The following is an 18706-nucleotide window of genomic DNA, read 5'->3' as shown; positions in this document are numbered from 1 at the left end:
AGAAGATATAAAATAATGGACTATAGATACTGAAAATATAGGTTCAAAATTTATAAACCAAAAGCTGACAGAATAGCATGGAAATGGTATATTGACATTCAGAGTTGCAGATTTTAACATACCTGTCTCAGAAACTAATGTCAAACAGGCAAAAAATACATAAGGACATAAAGGATTTGAAGAACATAATTAACCAGCTTGATCCAATAGATATAAAGTACATACGGAATGTGTACCCCATGGGGATCACATTAAATTTAAAATCAACATTCACTCATTTATTCACCAAATATTTATTGAATGCCTGATATTTGCCAAACATTGCCCTAGGCACTTGGAATACATTGGTCAACAAGATAAACAAAGATCCTGGCCTCATGAAGCTTAACATTCTAGTAGGGAGTAGGAAGAGGGGGCAGGCAGTGAACAACAAACATAATAAAGTATATAACAAGTTAGACACTGATAGATGCAGTTTGAAATAAAAAGAGTTAGACAAGGAGGATTGGTGGAAAGGATCCTGGTTGTAGTATCAAGTAGGTTGTCTGAATCACCCTTGTTGACAGACTGAGATTTGAACAAAGATTTGAAGAAGCTGAAGAGTCACGAAGATATCTGGAGGAAGAGTGTTCCAGGCAGAGGAAACAGCTAGATCAAAGGCCATAGGGTGGGAAAGTACTGGCACATATAAGAAGTTATAGAGAAGAATAGTAGGAAAGAGAATCAGATCGTGTGGGTATAGGGTATTGTAAGCCTTTGTCTTTTACTCTGAGGAAAATGAAGAACCATTGCAGGATTTTGAGTAGAGTGACATGATCTGACTTAAATTTTAAAAGAAACAAAACAGATGAACATAGGGGAAGGGAAGGAAAAATAAGATAAAAACAGAGGTGGGGTACACCTCGTAGCTCAGTCAGTTAAGCATCCAACTTCAGCTCAGGTCATGATCTCGTGGTTCGTGGGTTCAATCCACATGTAAGGCTCCACATTGGCAGTGCAGAGACTGCTTGAGATTTTCTCTCCTTCTGCCTCTCTGCCCCTCCCCTACTTGTGTGCACTCATGCACACCTGCTAGCACTCTATCTCTTCTCACTCCCAAAATAAATTTTAAAAAATTTATAATAAAAAAACAGAGAGGGAGGCAAACCATAAGAAATGCTGAAATACAGAGAACAAACTGAGGGTTGCGGGAGGGGAGTTGGGGGGAGTGGGCTAAATAGGTGATGGGCATTAAGGAGGTCACTTGTTGGGATGAGTACTGGGTGTTATAGGTAAGTGATGAATCACTAAGTTTATAGAATTTAAAAATATATAATATATAAGTATATAAATATATACATATATAAAAATATTTATATATATATATTATATATACTATATACTAGATATATACTATAGTATATACTATATATATATACTATACTATATATAGTGTGTGTGTGTGTGTGTGTGTGTGTGTGTGTATAAAGAATCATTGTAGCTGCTGCATTGAGATTTGACTTGAGACAAGTTTATGAGCTGGGGAACTATTAAAGTAATCCAGGCAAGAGATAATGGGAGCTTGGATCATGTGGCAGTGGTGGAGGTTCTGAGAGTTGATAAGATTCTGAATATGTGAGGTGTGAGGGAAAGATGACCCCAAAGTCTATTGGTCTGAGCAATTGGAAAGATACAGTTGCTATCAATTGACATGGGCAATCTGCAGATGACGAAGGTTGGGGAGGAAAATCAGGAATCCAGTTTTAGGTATGTTAAGTTTAAGATATCTATTAGATATCCAACTGGAAAAATTGACAGACCTTTTGCATCTTTTTTGCATCTTTGGAGCATTTAGATGGTATTTAAAGCCATAAGACTATATGACATAGTGGAAAGCCATAAGACTATATGACATGGAGGGAAGACAATATAGAAAGAGAAGAGGACCAAGGACTAGAACAATAAAGATATTTGCCTAATTAAAATGCATTAAAGACCTAAATGTGAGATCTGAAACCATAAAAGTCCTAGAAGAGATTGCAGGCAGTAATTTCTCTGACATTGGCCATAATAACATTTTCCTAGCTATGTCTCCTAAGGCAGAGGAAACAAAGGTAAAAATAAACAATTGGGACTACATCAAAATAAAATGCTTTTTGCACAGCAAAGGAAACCATCAAACCAAACAAAAAGACAACCTACTGAATGGGAAAAGATGTTTGCAAATGATATATCCAATAAGGGCTTAATATCCAAAATATGTAAAGAAGTTACACAACCCAACACCAAAAGAAACAATCAGATTTAAAAATGGGCAGAGGAGAGGCACCTGAGTGGCTCAGTTGGTTAAGCATCTGACTCTAGATTTTGGCTCAGGTCATGATCTCACGGTTTGTGGGTTCAAGCCCCACATTGGGCTCCACATTGACAGCATGGAGGCTGCTTGGTATTCTCTCTCTCCCTCTCTCTGTCCTTGCTCTTTCTCTCTCTTTCTCTCTCTGTCAAAAATATATAAAATAAACTTTTAAAAATTATTTTAAAAAGGGGGGCTGGGCACCTGGGTGACTCAGTTGGTGGAGCGTCTGACTTTGACTTGGGTCATGATCTCACAGTTTGCAGGTTTGAGCTCCACATCCGGCTCACTGCTGTCATTACAGAGCCTGCTTTGGATCCTCTGTCCCCCTCTCCGTGCCCCCCTACCACCCCACTCATGCTCTCTCTCTCAAAAAATAAACATTAAAAAAAATTCTTTTTTAACAAAAAATTGGCAGAGGACCTGAATAGACATTTTTCCAAAGAAGACATACAGATAGCCAACAGACAAGGAAAAGATGTTCAGCATTAGTAATCATCAAGGAAATGCAAATCAAAACCACAATATCACCTTATACCTGTTAGAATAGCTGAAATCAAAAACACACAAAATAACAAGTGTTGGCAAGGATATAGAGAAAAAGGAACCCTCATACGTTGTTGATGGGAATGTCAGTTGGTATAGCCACTGTGGAAAACGGTATGGAAGTTACTCAAAAAATTAAAAATAAAATATATGATTCAACAATTCTACTATTGGGGTACTTAACCAAAGAAAACAAAAACATTAATTTGAAAAGATGCATGCACTCCTATGTTCATTGCAGCATTATTTACAATAGCCAAGGAAAGCATGGAAGCAGCCTAAGTGTCCATCAATAGATGAACAGATAAGGAAGATATGGGGTGTATGTGTGTGTATGTATATGTATATATACACGATGGAATATTATGCAGCCATGAAATAGATGAGATTGAGCCGTTTGGAACAACATGGGTGGACCTAGAGAATATTATGCTAAGTAAAATAAGTCAGACCGAAAAGAAAGACAAATACCATATGATTTCACTCATAAGTGGAATATAAAAAATAAAAGCCAACAACAAATGAGTAAGAAAACAAAAACCAGAATCAGATCTGTAAATACTAGGAACAAACTGATGATGGTTGCCAGAGGGGAAAGTGTTGGAAGATACAAGCTTCCAGTTATGGAAGGAATATATCATGGGAATAAAAGGCACAGGATAAGGAATATAGTCAATGATATTGTAATAGTGATGTATCGGGATAAATGGTAGCTGCACTTGTGGTGAACATAGCATAATGTGTAAACCTAACAAATCGTTATGTTGTACGCATGAAACTGTTGTAACATTGGGTATCAATTATACTCAGAACATTTAAAAATTAACAAAAAAAGGACATTCAACTAATTATACCTAGGTGGTTCAAGTTTCACTGATTGGAACACCAGACTTTGTGATCATCCGTCTGAGTGGTTAAAAACAGATACGCTTTGCTCTTGGAGTTTTGATTCCAGTTTTAATGACAGGTGTTGTATATTGCCACTCAGTCTGTATTAGGAACAGTAGTATGTATTTGTAAGATAGGCAGGTCACCAATAGTCTGTGGTATGGAAGAGTTATTTTATTTGTTGTTTTGTTTGTTTAAATATGTGCTAACTAAACATATAGAGACTGTGAACTTAACTCCAATAACACATTATTAGCACCACCCAAATTAACTAACCAGATAGTAACATTACATGCAGAATCTTGCAAACTGATTAGAACAGAGCCCAGGGCACTCAAATATTAGTTCTTATATGCCCTTTGTGCTAAAACAAAACAATATGTATGTGGTTCGATGTATGCCAGTCAGTCAGTCATCATGGAGCTTAGTTCTTTCCCAAATTGCATACTAAGCAGCAGACTCCAGGAATCTAATTAATTTGATCCCCACATTGGTCCTGTTTGCCACAAACATTGCCATGCTTCATGGGCCTCACAAGTTGTGTTTCTTAGAGAAATGCATATGTAGCTCTTACACTCTGCAACAGTGTTTGCCTCGGCATAATTGTATTTGTGTGTAATTACATTGGCATTGCAATGTGGGAATGACAGGGTTGACAGGACCATTAACTTGCATACCCTGGGAGTTGTTTCCCCCCTCCCCCCATGGCTGACTGAAGGAGCTGTGTTTCTGGTTAGATTATACTGTGGGAGTTTGAAATGGACTTCTTATTAAATAGCACATAGACTGTTCTTTACCTGCCATGGGCAAGAATTAACTGGACAAAAAATAGTACTCTCCCTGTGATATATTTTATCTTTCAACTTTTTCTCTGTAATGAATGGCTTTTTTTTTTTTTTTAAATCTCTTGTATCTTAGGCACAGGGAGAAACTTTTATGTCGTCTTCAGAGTTATAGCTGTTCTGTTTAGCCTGCACGAAAGCTTAAACTTCCTTTGGCAGAACTCTAGTGAAGGGGCAAACTTATGTCCAGTGGAAATGAGAGAGGCAGAAAAAGGAAAAATTTTGATATTGAGAGGATTCAGTTGGCACAGAAGAAAATAATTTGAGCAAAAGAGAAATGAGAGCATTAAAAACTAAACCTAGCAGTTCAATGGCATCTTCCATTTTCAACTATCTTGAAGTATTTTTAACTGAGAGCATGGACATAAAGCATATATAGATGGTATATAGACAACTCCTAAAGCATATGGACAAACATTTACACTGTATATGTCAACAGCATCTGCAAAGCAGAAAGTGTGTATACCAGTTCATCGTAGACTAGGAATGTTCGTTTATGTACTTTTCTGGGACTTGTACTATTATAAAAAAATTAGATGTTGTGGCACCTGGGTTGCTCAGTTGATTAAGCATCCAACTCCTGGTTTCAGCTCTGGTCATGATCTCATGGGTTGGTGAGTTCAAGCCCTGCATCAGGCTCCAGGCTGACAGTGCAGTGCCTGCTTGGGATTCTCTCTACCTCCCTCTCTTCCCCTCCCCTGCTCATGCATGCTCGCGCTCGCGCTCTCTCTCTCTCTCTCCTCCTCCTCCTCCTCCTCTCTTCCTTTCTCTCAAAATAAGTAAACTTTTTAAAAAATAAGAAAATTAAGTGTTGAGTTTGTAACTACATTTTTAATGCTAAGGAAGGAGGGTTCTCAGTAAACTTAGATGAATGGAGTAGACTTTATTTCTGAACCAACTATAAATTCACAATTAGGAAAAGTAGCTGAAGAATTAAAACTTCTACATGATCCATACATAGATTGCTTTTCTTAGTACAGTAGTGGCCTTCTTCCTTAAAACTCTGCCAACTACAAGTAATGGGAAATATTTTTCCTTTTCTTACCACCCGATGGAGCATTCAGCCAAATTTATAGGCTTTAAAGAAAATTACCAAAATATTAAAAAGTAACTAAATCAGGCTGATGATAGTTAAAACACTTGAACTTAAAGTAGACTTTCTGAACCTTTATGTTTGTAATTTATTTTTATAGGCTTCTACTACTCACAGCTTATGATGGTTCTCTGATTTTATACCTTTAAGTATAGGTTTCACTATCAAGAAGCTCACTGTTCCTAAATACTGAGCCTACGTTTTAGACATGCCACCAGATGGTAGTGTGTTTTGCCTGACATACAGATTACAAGCACAACATAAATATCAAACATATCTTTACGCACTAAACAAATGTATTTTAAAGGATACTCTAAAATATAATTATTTTATAGTATTATAAAACTATGGTAGTATTCAACATCTTTCTCCTTGACTTTTTAAAGCAACCTTATTGAGATAAACAACTTTTTTTTTTTTAATTTTTTTTTTTCAACGTTTATTTATTTTTGGGACAGAGAGAGACAGAGCATGAACGGGGGAGGGGCAGAGAGAGAGGGAGACACAGAATCGGAAACAGGCTCCAGGCTCTGAGCCATCAGCCCAGAGCCCGACGCGGGGCTCGAACTCACGGACCGCGAGATCGTGACCTGGCTGAAGTCGGACGCTTAACCGACTGCGCCACCCAGGCGCCCCAAGATAAACAACTTTTTTAAACAACTCTTTCCTGAACATCTATAGTTGTAGTAAGTTCTAACAAAAGTTTTAGATAAGTCATACTCTTATAAGCTACTTATTCAGTGTTTAACCAGCCATGTAACCTATAAAGCCCTTTGGGCTACTTCTAAGCTAATCAAAAAAGATGTAATTTGCTCTGTTAGTGCTCTTGATCATTTGCAGCATTTTTTCTCATCAGAGCCCTATGAGCATTTTAGCAGAGTAATTACTTCATCATAATGATGACACTCTGCCTAGAGTGTTGTAGGACATGCAGTGTCCCTGATCCTGGCTTGCTAAATGCTGATAGCACCCTCCAGTCTTTGTGAGAACCATCGTCCTTACATTATTTGCAAATGCCCCTGAGGCAGTATTGCCCCCACTCCCACCTTCACCCTTGAAAACCTCTGCTCAGGAGCACCTGGGTGGCTCAATCAGTTAAGCATCCAACTCTTGATTTTGGCTCGGATCATGATCATGACCTCACGGTTTGTGGGATCGAGCCCCACTTCCGGGCTCATGCTGATTCTCTCTCTCTCCTCTCTCTCTGTCCCTCCCCTGCTTGTGCATTTATGGGCACATGCCCTCTCTCCCTCAAAATAAATAAATAAACTTAAAAAAAAAAAAAAGGGAAAGAAAACCTCAGCTCAGCTTCTGAGTTGCCCCCTCTATCTTTACTTTTGGCTGTTTGTATCTGGTGAGGCCTAGAAAGAAAGTGTGAGTGGAGGAAAAGCTGCATAAGTTATTACATAAAAAGGAGGTAGCTTTTCACTTCTGTTCACCTTTTTTTTTTAGTCGTTGCTCAGTTTAAATTTCGTTGCAAAACACTAAACCTATAAACCAATTCTGGGACAGGTTTCTCAAAGGGCCTATATAATCCCTTATCCTTAAGTGAGTTTCTGAGATTTAAACTTTTATAATACTGGCATATTATTTAAGTATATAAGGGCAAGATGGGGAATGTTTTGTAGACTAATAAAAATTAGTGAACTTCATGCTCAGCAACTTGTGGGTCTTATCTTACTTTGCTTCTGTGTTACTGCCTTGTACCTGAAAATGGCACTGTCTCTTTCCCTCACCCCTAAGCGACCCACCAGAGTTTTCAGTGAATGTGTTTTGTTGGTCTGATTTTTTAGCTTTTATTGCTTTTTCATAAAGAACACATGTCAGAAGCCCTCTATTAGGTGGAAAGAATTGCATGGCTTCTTTCTGCTCTTTATTTCCGTATATTGGAATAAGGCTGATACTTCACTCTAGAATGATTCATTTCAAAGGAGAAGTTGAGACTCATTTTGTGGTAAAATCCCTAGTATTTCTACCTCACTCAGAATCATCTACACAGGAGAAATCATTAAACATGAGTTCACATCATTGATCTTCCCTACCCCCCAAGAAGGGGGAAGATTTTCGTAACATATAAATTAAAAATGAGGATTAAGATGGAAAAATGGAAGGACAAAGGAGTCACGTGACAAAGAACTTCCTGTTCTCTTCAGAACTTCTCACATACGCCCTTTATCCCTCAAATAATGCGTGTGGCTCCTCTAGGTGCCAGTAATAAAAACCACAGTATAAATACATGGAATGGTAAATGCAGCTCTTCTGCACTCTGTTCTTCAGACTTGGCTGTGAGCTATTGGTGGTCTCCTTTAAAAGCACCTTATTTGTTCAGTATGAAATTAGAGATTACTTAAGAACGTATGGAAGAGTATGGCTTGACTGGGTTTTTTGTTTGTTTGTTTTTTGTGCTTATAATTCTTTTTTCTTTAATTGAAGTATAGTTGGCATACCATGTTATATGGGTTTCAAGTGTGCGGCACAGTGGCTTGACAATTCTGTACATTATGCTGTGCTCACCAGAGGAAGTATGGTCCCCACCGATCACCACACAAGGTTAATATGGCATTATTGACTGTGTTCCCTCGACTGGACTTTTCATCTCTGTGATTTAGTTTATAACTGGAAGTTTGTGCCTCTTAACCTCCCTCACCTGTTTTGCCTATCCCTCTACCACTCTCTCTCCTGGCAACCACCAGCTTGTTCTCTGTGTTTATGAATCTGTTTCTGTTTTGTTTTGTTTTATTTTATTTTATTTTATTTTATTTTATTTTATTTTATTTTATTTTACTTTATTTTGTTTTATTTTATTTTATTATGCTTATTTTTGAGAAAGAGTGCTAGCAGAGGAGGAACACAGAAAGAGGGAGGCAGAGAATCTAAAGCAGGCTCCGTGCTATCAGCTCAAAGCCTGAGATGGGGCTTGAACTCACAAAGCATGAGATCACGACCTGAGCTGAAGTCAGATGCTCAACTGACTGAGACACCCAGGTGCCCTGTTTTGTTTTTTTAGATTCCACATGTAAGTGAAATCGTATGGTATTTCTCTTTCTCTGACTTAATTCACTTTGCATAGTACCCTCTAGGTCTGTCCATGTTATCACAAATGACAACAGTTCATTCTTTTTTATGGCTGAGTAATATTCCATTGTATATACATACCCCACTTCTGTATGCATTCATCTCTCTATGGACACTTAGGTTGCCTCCATATCTTGGCTATTGTAAGTAATGCTACAATAAACACAGGGGTGCATATATCTTTTTAAAATAGTGTTTTCATTTTCTTTCCATGAGTTACATCAATGGAATTACTGGATTATATGGCATTTTTGCTTTTAAGTTTTTGAGGAACCTCCATACTGTTTTCCATAGTGGCTGTACCAATTTACATTCCCACCAACAGTGCACGAGGGTTCCCTTTTCTTCACATTCTCGCCAACACTTGTTATTTCTTGTATTTTTTTATAATAGCCATTCTGACTGGTGTGAGATGATTGTAGTGTTGTTAATTTTAGCAGTATGGAGCCCTCGCTTTGCAGTTATATAAATCTTGAGATATCCTGTAATCTCTTTGAAGATAGTAATCATGTCTTAAAGAATTTTATATAACCCTAATAGTATGTTGCATGGAGTAAGTACTTAATAGGGTTAGATGGATTGATGTAAGAAAAGTGTCAATTGATGATTGAAAATAAAAGTATTTTCTTTGGCACTTATATTCATAAATGGGACTGAAAATTATTGCTCTGTTTCAAACTCTTAGTTCCAAAAGGAGGCACAGGGATCTTAAACTACTTATACTTCTTAATTGTCATATTTGACTCATTACTTTCTTTCCGAAATCTGAACTAAAATACTGTGTATTGTGACTACTCAGAAGTTTTAAACTAAGCTACCAAAAAATTTGATTTGCAGGAAGCAGCATAAGAATTTTTGAAAGACTAGGTAATGTCTGCCAATTTAACAATCTCCTTTAGGCTTTAAAGACCTTGTGGTTTGGAAGCCATACTTACTTTCCAAGAAGAACTTTCCTATACTTTTGCTATATCTGATGAAATGGGTGTTGGTAAAGATTCTTTTGGCATTATGCCAAAAATAGAATTTTAGAATTGCAGTTCTAGATGATTGAGTTTCATGTTTGGGGCCCCATCAGAAAAGTCTAGGGCTGAAGTTTCTGGCTACAGTCATACAACATTTACTTATTGACTTACCCATCTCATAGTTTGGACTCGATTCTGACATTCACAAGTGCTAATGGAGAGGGTCTTTTATGATCTCTTAGCCAGAAGCACTTCAGAACTTTATTCTGTTGTCCTGTTTTCTTTTTTGTAACAAAAGAACTTGAAAAATATAGATAGGGAACATTTGAGATTGGGAAACCACTCTGAGATCATTTTAATTTTAAATGTAACTAATTCCAAGAAATTAGATTTTGCATGACTTGCAGAATGATAATATAAAGCCTCCGGGTTTTACAATCTAATAGAATTATGAGGTTTACTTCTAGAAGTTGTTCATAGTTAATATACCATTTTGCGGGTATATCTACCCCCTTCCACTGCACACCCATTTATATTTGTATGCTCTACCCTCAGAAAGTTTTAAAACTTAGTTTGGCTCAGAGCCAAAGAGCAAATGATGTTCTTTCTAGCTGGCTATTGTTTTACCTGTGCTTTCACATTCTGTCTGACCTTCTATACTCTTAATCCTTGCCCTACTCAAAATCTTTACCAGATGAAGTTGTTTTTTTTTTATTTATTTATTTTTAACATTCATTTACTTTTGAGACAGAGAGAGAGACAGAGCATGAACGGGGGGAGGGCCAGAGAGAGAGGGAGACACAGAATCCGAAGCAGGCTCCAGGCTCCGAGCTGTCAGCACAGAGCCCGATGCAGGGCTTGAACCCACGGAGTGCGAGATCATGACCTGAGCCGAAGTCGGACGCTCAACCGACTGAGCCATCCAGGTGCCCCAAGATGAAGTTTTTAAAGAAATATTTTTAATTACTTTATCTATCCTGGATAAATATCAGGACCCTTTTGCAGGCTACCGGTGTCAGTTGAATAGCAAATACAGCAAGCAGAATAAAATGTTTTTTTCTGTGAACTTAGTACTAATGCCATGTTTGATACCCAAAGTGTAATATGCTTACAAATTCTAACTACGGTCTCCCCCTTCATGTTGTAATAAACACTGTTGATTGATCTTGAATTATCAGTTTATTGGGGAAAGGGGGGAAACCATATTCTTCAACTAGGAAGAAAGAGTTGGAATTACAAACATGCTTTTTTGACCTGATAGTCAGGAGTATAGTGGTTCCTCTAGTGAAAGCCCTTCAGTGACATTCAAGGACTCTCCAGTCATGCCATAGAACACACAGAGGATTTGCAGGGTGCATTTGAGTAGTCTGAATATTTGTGTGGTGAAAGTCTGACAGTCTGACACTAGAGATGCTTCTGGGAATTGTATCAACCATAACAAAATCATTCTGTCTGGTTTTTGTCCACCAGATCCCAAATTTTGCAGAATAAGTAATGACTTTTTATAGCGTTTTCAGATTTTACTGATGAAGCAGTGTAATACTGGGTCAAATTTAGTTCAAAGCACCTATCCTTTGCCAGTTTGATAACTCAAGGATGAGATAATTCTCCTCCTGTCATGCCAGAGTAGAAACTGTTCTTTCTCTTCTCACCACCAAAGGACTTGTACTAGCTCTTTGTTCTTGACTTTCAAACTTTTTTGACCATGACCCACAATAAGAAATGCATTTTAGGGGTGTCTGGGTGGCTCATTTGGTTAAGTGTCCGACTTTGGCTTAGGTCATGATCTCATATTTTGAGAGTTCGAGCCCCACATCAGACTCTCCATTGTCAGCACAGAGCCTGCTTTGGATCCTCTGTCCCCCTTTCTCTCTGCCTCTCTCTCTCTCTCCCCCCCCCCCGTCTCTGTCTCTCAAAAATAAATAAACAGTTAAAAAAAAAAAAGAAATGCATTTTACACTGTGACCCAGTATGCTTATAAACGTATTATGCCTAACTAAAACAACGGTTCCATGAAAGCCTTCCCTTACTCTATTCTGTGTCATGTGCTATCATATTTGCTGTTCTGTTTCACGTTCTATTGATCTGATTGTGAACCACGAAATTGATTCATGGCCATCTAATGAATCTTAGTTCATAGTCATTATGTGTTTAGCCCAAGTGATTGCTTACTGCCATTAATAAACGCAGTTCTTTGGTGAACACCATCTTAATTATATCTGTAATGAGAGACTGTCTTTCAAAAGTTCTCTGGGGTTAAAAGAAGTTATCTCATTTGGCCCATTTCCCACCCTTGTAGTATGAAAGAACTGGGTTGTTTTTTTTTTAACTTCTTATTTTGAAACAATTTCAAATATTTTAAGAATAGTACAGAGAACTCTGGTATATCCTTCACCCAGAGACCACATTCAGTTTTTACCAGGTTGTCCCAATAATGTTCTTTGTAGCAGAAGGATCCAATACGGGATCACACATTAGACCTGATTCTCATGTCTCTTTAGTCAGTCTTTCCTTGCTTTTCATGACCTTGATATTTTTAAGATGACAGGCCTGTCAAGTATGTCCCTCAGTTTGGGCCCAGTGTTTCCTCTTAAGTAGACCCAATTTATGCATTTTCTACGACAATGTTACAGAAGCAGTCCTTTGCTTTTCATTATGCCCTAACAATCTGCCCCACTACTGGTAGTGTTGACCTTTGGCCACTTGAGTAAGATGGTGTCTGCTAGGTTTCTCCACAGTACATCTCCCTTTTCCACTTTTGTGATTAATAGGCGATACTTTGAGATTATGTAAAATCCAGTTCCTCATCCTGTTTTAACCTACTAGCTTTGGTATCCACTAATGTTCCTTCCTTGGATTGACTTTACATTGGTGTTTGCCAAATGGTGATTTTTTTTTTAATTTCATTACTCCTTTACATTATTATTAGGTATTCTATTGTAAGGAAGAACTTTCTCTCCTCATTTATTTATATTAATGTGTGTTCACGGACTCCTTTTTTGTTCAGTGGGTTATAACTTTTCACTGTCATTATTTATTTTGATGCTCAGTTTATCTCAAGTTGGCTTTTTAAGCAGGTCTCCATGTCCTTTTGTTATGTTCCCATTATTGTTAAAGTGCTTCCTTATTTTCTGACATAAGAGACCCAGGCTCATTTTCTTTCCCTGCCCCAGCTCTGGAATTAGCCATTTCTCAGGGAGCCGTGTTCCTTTTATTGGAGAGTACATGTGGAAACGATGATCTGGGCACTAGGTGTGTGAAATGCTACTGGAGTGTTGCTCTTCCCCCATCTCGCAGTGGAGAGAGCTAGGAAATACACGTATAGATGCATTCACTTAGACACACGCGCGCGCGCACACACACACACATACACACACACACACTTACATCTCTAGTTACTTATGTCGGCATATATTGAAAATCACTGGTTCACACTGATACCTTCAATCCTGCATATCATCACAAGGTTTATTCTAGCTTTACCTTTTTTCTTATTTATACCTTCCTTCTCCAAGATTGAGAAATCTAGGTCCCATTACCCTCAATATGTTTATTGGCTCAACTCCCCTATATAAAGCCAATCTCCTAACTAGACCAGGTTACTGCCTGTCAGCATTGAGAGGATCAAGTGAGATAATGTATGTTAAAACACTTTAAAATATAAGAGAGTTTACCATTGTTAGTACTGCCTAGAATTAGATGTAAGATAGAAGTGAAAAGAGACAGGAATAATAATTGGGAGTAACAGGCTTTTACATTTTCTCTTCAGTTGCCAATGAGAAATGAAATCATTGTATAAACCTACAGAAACATGTCAGGAAACTGATCAGACTTGTTCTTGCCATTTCTTTGAGGAATAATGTAACCTGGTAGGTTTCATTCTAGATAGTGAAAAAGTATCCCTCCTTAATCCTTCCCTAGACAATCATGCTTGCTGTGGGAATGTTACTATTTAGATTTACATCAATATTTCTTTTCTAGGTGAAGAGATCTAATAGAGAAAAACTCATTCTTATCAGATGAGATTAACTGTATAAGTAGGATCTAAAACGTAAGATTCATAGATCTGAATTCCCAAAATAACTGGCCTTTCAGACACAGTATAATCTGGTTTGTGGTGGAATTGATCAGTCTTAAGTTTTTTAGATTGGGAATGAATTAAAGCCTATTTTATTTTATTTTATTTTATTTTATTTTATTTTATTTTATTTTATTTTATTTTATTTTAGAGAGAGTACATGAGTTAGGGAGAGGGGCAAAGGGAAAGAGAGAGAGAATCCCAAGCAGGCACCATGCCTAGCACTGAGCCCAATACAGTGCTCACTCCCACCACCCTGGGACCATGACCGAAGCCAAAATCAAGAGTAGGACATTCAAGCAACTGAGCCGCCCAGGTGCTCTTATAAACCCTTGTCAACCTGTATTCCTCAGACCAACCCCCAAATAGCTGATCACTTCCCTTCATTAATTTAACAAAATTTGTCATAAGAATAATGAAGATATCAAGATAATTAGAGGAAAAAAGAGTGGCATGCTAGGAAGATTTGAAGGAAAAAGTATAAATTTCACGTAGGAAAAGGGAGAGCAGGATAGAGTTTCCAAGAGCCCAGAGAGAAGTGAGTTGTTACTTTGGGGATAAACCCATTGGCTTAGAAAGCATTTGGCCTAGAAATGTTGGATAGGGTAGTGATGACAACAGAGTGCAAAAGATTAAATTTGAGATGTTTCAAGGCCAAATCCAAAAACCTTCAACACCAAGCAAATAAATTCCTTTCTTTTTAACTCTTAATTTTCCCTGTGGGTAACTCAGTCCTGTGGTCTTGCATTTCTGCTACTGTCTCTGTTTTCCCTCTTCATTTCTGACCCTTTCTTTTCCCTTACCTGTAACCCCTTTCCCATTTGGTCTTCCCTGATTACGGTGTTTCAGAAAACTCTGGTAAGCTGTATACTTAGAGACTCAGCCATTAAAGTCTGCAATATACAGAGAGCTTCCTTTGCAGTGGGCCAAAGTTTCAGTTTGCTGGGCTTCCTTGTGGTGCGGCAAGAACGACAGGTCATTAAAATGGAAACAAAGGGCCTGAAGGTGCTTTGACTGATGTGTCTGTCAGGGCTTTGTTACTTAAGAGATCCAGAAGTTGAAAAGTCCCCATCTGATATTTAGCAAACTGTTCAGAGAAGTCCGCCGTTGAACGTGCTGCTTACTCCCGCCGAAGCAGTGGATACCAGAAGGTTGGTGGGCTTTGCCCCTGAGCATGTCCCCAAAGAGCCTCCCTTTATTCCTAGAAGCTGGCAGGCTTTCTTTTCTTCCTGCAAGTGGCAACCCGAATTCTGAGTTGAAAGTGAATCTTTGCCCTTGGCTCTTCTCCAGCATTCCTCGCTGAGCGAATAGGGATTTGGAATGTCAGAAAATAGAAGAGGGGAGGGGAAAAGATGTGTGTATGACTGTGAGTGTTTATATGTAAAAGCAGCTTCGTCTGGGAGGACTCAGGGAAACTTGACTTCCTCAGACGGCTTCCTTCTCATAAACTCTTGGTTCCTTATTTGTAGTTTTTTTTGTTTTTGGGGGGTTTTTTTGAGTTGTTTAACCTGAATTTATCACAGCAGTTCTAAACCCCTTCCAGCCCAGTGGAGTCCAGCTAAGGAAAGACGGCATGATTTCCAGAGGATTTCTATTTCTTCCCTCTGGATAAAGCGATGGTAGTTCGTCCCAGGCTCGTCTCCGACAGGATCCAAGGTCATCTTTCCTCTGGGATTTAATCTGGTGTCATCGGGAACCTAGACTCAGGTTTTACTGGGGAGCAAGTCTCAATAAGAAGTGTCCTTTTGGGAGAATCAAGGACTCAATCTAGACATAAAAGGTGTGGCTCAGCACAGCACCCTCACCGTAAGCTACAAGTCCTGGACACTTGTGGTTGAAGCTGAACTGAAAATATTGATGGAGCACGCCTCTCAGACTCTGTTTCACTGTGGACTGGCTTAGAGCGCAAGACTATAATTTACAGGGTGGCTTTTATCCTTTATTTAGTTCTATCCAAAGTCTTCTTGCATCAACTAAAAGGAGAGATTCTGTGAGGGTAACCTGCAGGGGCACTTTCTCAGCTTTGTGTGAAGAATCCAGTGGTTGAGTGTCTGTCTACATCCTGAGGAATCATGTCCTCTTTATATGCCCGAAGTAAAGAATTCACTCGGAATAGGAAGTCTCAGTCTGATTCTCCCCCAGCATCTCCCTCCCCGACTGCCAAGACGCTCCGAGTAAGCAGTTTTTATTTACGTATGTTCTTAGTTGGGTCAGAGATGGAAAACGTATATGTAACTTGGGGAGTTAGGTTTAGAGCAAAGGCATTTCAGAGCATATGGGAATCAGTAGAGGAGAAAAAAATTGCAAGTAAAGACCCTGTGAGCTTTTCTGCAAGAGGTTGTGGTTCATAATACTTACTGTAGTCTTAAGTAAAAGCAGACTTAAATATGCCAGACTACGGTTTCTGTATTTTAGCTTTTAACTGTCAGTTGTAAGCTGCCTAACAGTACGATTTTAGAGTCCTTGTCACTATATCCTACAGGCGTTTCTTAATTTCTGTGGCTGTTTTTAATTGCTCCGTTTCCTGTTTGTTTTTTTGTGTGGGTCAAATACTACATTTCCAGAGATAAAGCTCCCAAATGGCCATGAAACTATAGATGTTAAACTTCAGTTATGGGCAAGTTCCTCATGAACATTTGTGTAGGTGTGTATATGAGAGAGTGTATACCTTTGCCTATTTTGTGTGTCCACTGAGTGATAAAGAGAGAGCAAAAAATACTTGGAGTCTTTACTTCTCAGTCACCCTCAGGAAACTTTGTGCTTCTAAAGTTCTAAATGACTCCTGGCTATTGACAACCAGCTGTGTGGAAGTGTTTGTAATACCCCAGGCAGATCCATTTGAGATTTTTTTTTTTTCTCCTCTAGTGAATGTTTCTGTACAAGTGATTTACATCTGATTCAGTGTCTTCCCCTGTAGGAAACTGACAAAAGCAAGGAGTGCTACCAATAGCAAGTGATGGGAACCCTGATGGGCATATTAGGTAGCGGGCAAGGTAGAGCTCCTTCTTAGGGAACAAGGTTGTGCTGTAATATATGTACAGAGTAAGTAGTACGGTGGTCATAGCTTCCTTATTTGGGGAGCTGTGGGGAAAAAATCTGCAAGAAACCTGAATTGACTATTGTGTTTCTTTTATTTTATATTCATTTTCAATGTCTTTCTCATGGGGCAAATTACCATGGAGTAGAATTTGGTATGTGGCATGTTGGTCTCGGACATCAGCTAGGGATATTCAGCATTTTGTTAAAAAGCTATTTCATTCATAAGTTCTTGTTGTGAGTGGACTAGGAGGCTCCAGTGCCACCATCGCTGAGTCCGGGGACAGTTTCTTCAACGCTTAGGACGGCGTGCCTTTCTTTTCGAAGAAGCCACAGAATGCTTCCTCCTCGGCAGCTGTTGGGTACTTTTTGGTGGCTACCAAATGAGGTCCACAAAATGGAGCGCTTTTACTTCAGTTTGTGTTTCCCTTTGTTCCCCTCCCTCTTACCCAATCAGCAATACCTTTTGGTGTAAAGAGCCCATTGTTAGCACTTCTCACCACTGTAACCAGCGTGCCCAGGGCAGTGCATGAGATGGCTCGCGAACATTCAACAAAATCTGTCTGGTGACACCCCTCCCCTTTTTTCCCTGTTTGAGTGCATTTCTTCTTTACAGTTAAACAGTGTTTTCTTCTTGTCTCGGTCCTGAGAGCTGCCATCCACCCTTTCCACCCTCCTTCCACCATCCCCCCCATCCCTGACTTTTTAGACAGAGGTCACAGTGGGAGAGAAATTGAAAATTTGGATTACAGGAAACCAAAATGTGAATGGCCTTAATAAGAGACTACTTCCCAATTGTAGTGGTCAGCAGCTGTGGATTCCCATAATAGCATCTGCTTACTGTAACCAACTTCCAGGTCCACATGGCCTGAGGCTGTACTATAGAGAGTGTTGGTTTTCGCATATCATTCATGTTCCATTACGTTGCTGGTGTCTTTACTGTCTGAGAGAGTGAAAGGTATGTGAGACTAATTTGGAGGCTGTTGACACTCTGAACGGGCTATAAAACTAAGATTTATCTCCTACGATTCCCCTGTAGCCTAGTTTCCTCTCATGTACTGACTAGTTGGGGTGCTGCTTACAAACTGGTTTTGGATACTATGACCATCCCCCCTCTTAACTCAGTACGTGGTGCTCTTTAACACCTAGTGTTGTGGTGGTGATGTTGGGCTCATATGCCTTCTGATGCCTGGTTACTTAACTGACGGCCACTTCATTTTCCTTACCTCATTTAATCCTCAGTCACCCTGAAAGGTGGGTGTTGCTGTGACCATTTTATGTCTGAGGAAACTGAGATACATGGAAGAAAATCCGCTTACCCACATCAGTCAGCCAGCAACAAGCAGTAGAGCCCAGTCTCTCTGGCTTCAAAACCCATATTTATCCACAACACTGGATTACATATCAAATGTACTTGAAGGTTAAGGACATGCTAGGGTCACAGATGACAGTTAAAAGCGTGGGTAGCTGTGGGAATCCAAAATTCAGGCATAATGAGGACCCAGGAAACAAATTGCAGGAAGGAGGCAGGCAGCAGCTACAGACCAAGGGAGGGAATTGACAGACTATCCTGAATCTCCCACACCTGATTCTCAAATCCTAGAGCCTATGAACGACGGACCCCACAGAGCCTGAGACCGTGTGGGCTACAGGTCTTCATATTTCTCTCAGAGGCAGAAATGCTTGACTAAAGAGACTGGGAAATGTCTGTGCACATTTCAGAGTTAAGATCAGAACAACTCTCACTCCCCTCAAACTTCACTTGTGCACTTTCGGTTTTTTGCTAGAAATTGCACAAAGAGGTGTAGCCTCTGGAGCCAACATTCTTCAAGACAAACATTGAAATCTTGAGCC

At 39.2% G+C, this 18706-nt stretch overlaps 1 protein-coding gene across 2 annotated transcripts in view; it reads left to right on the top strand.

Annotated features, from left to right (window-relative positions):
• The window catches only part of PPP1R12B (protein phosphatase 1 regulatory subunit 12B), a 126257-nt gene that overhangs the window by 63622 nt on the left and 43929 nt on the right, over window positions 1-18706 (top strand). Inside the window, exon 1 of one of the 2 annotated variants that reach the window (XM_047076678.1) lies at window positions 15735-15990. The exons of the other annotated variant lie outside the window; for it this stretch is intronic. Coding sequence (XP_046932634.1) covers window positions 15889-15990 — 102 coding nt within the window. The 5' untranslated portion in view covers window positions 15735-15888. Of the gene's footprint in view, window positions 1-15734; window positions 15991-18706 lie in introns of those variants that run through there. 2 annotated transcript variants of the gene reach the window in all.

This window comes from Lynx rufus, unplaced genomic scaffold (assembly GCF_022079265.1).
Source record: "Lynx rufus isolate CCGP_SWC_20201006 ecotype Redwood Valley unplaced genomic scaffold, mLynRuf1.p SCAF_15, whole genome shotgun sequence".
In the NCBI taxonomy this organism is placed as follows: domain Eukaryota; kingdom Metazoa; phylum Chordata; class Mammalia; order Carnivora; family Felidae; genus Lynx; species Lynx rufus.
This window is presented reverse-complemented; position numbering and strand designations above follow the sequence as displayed.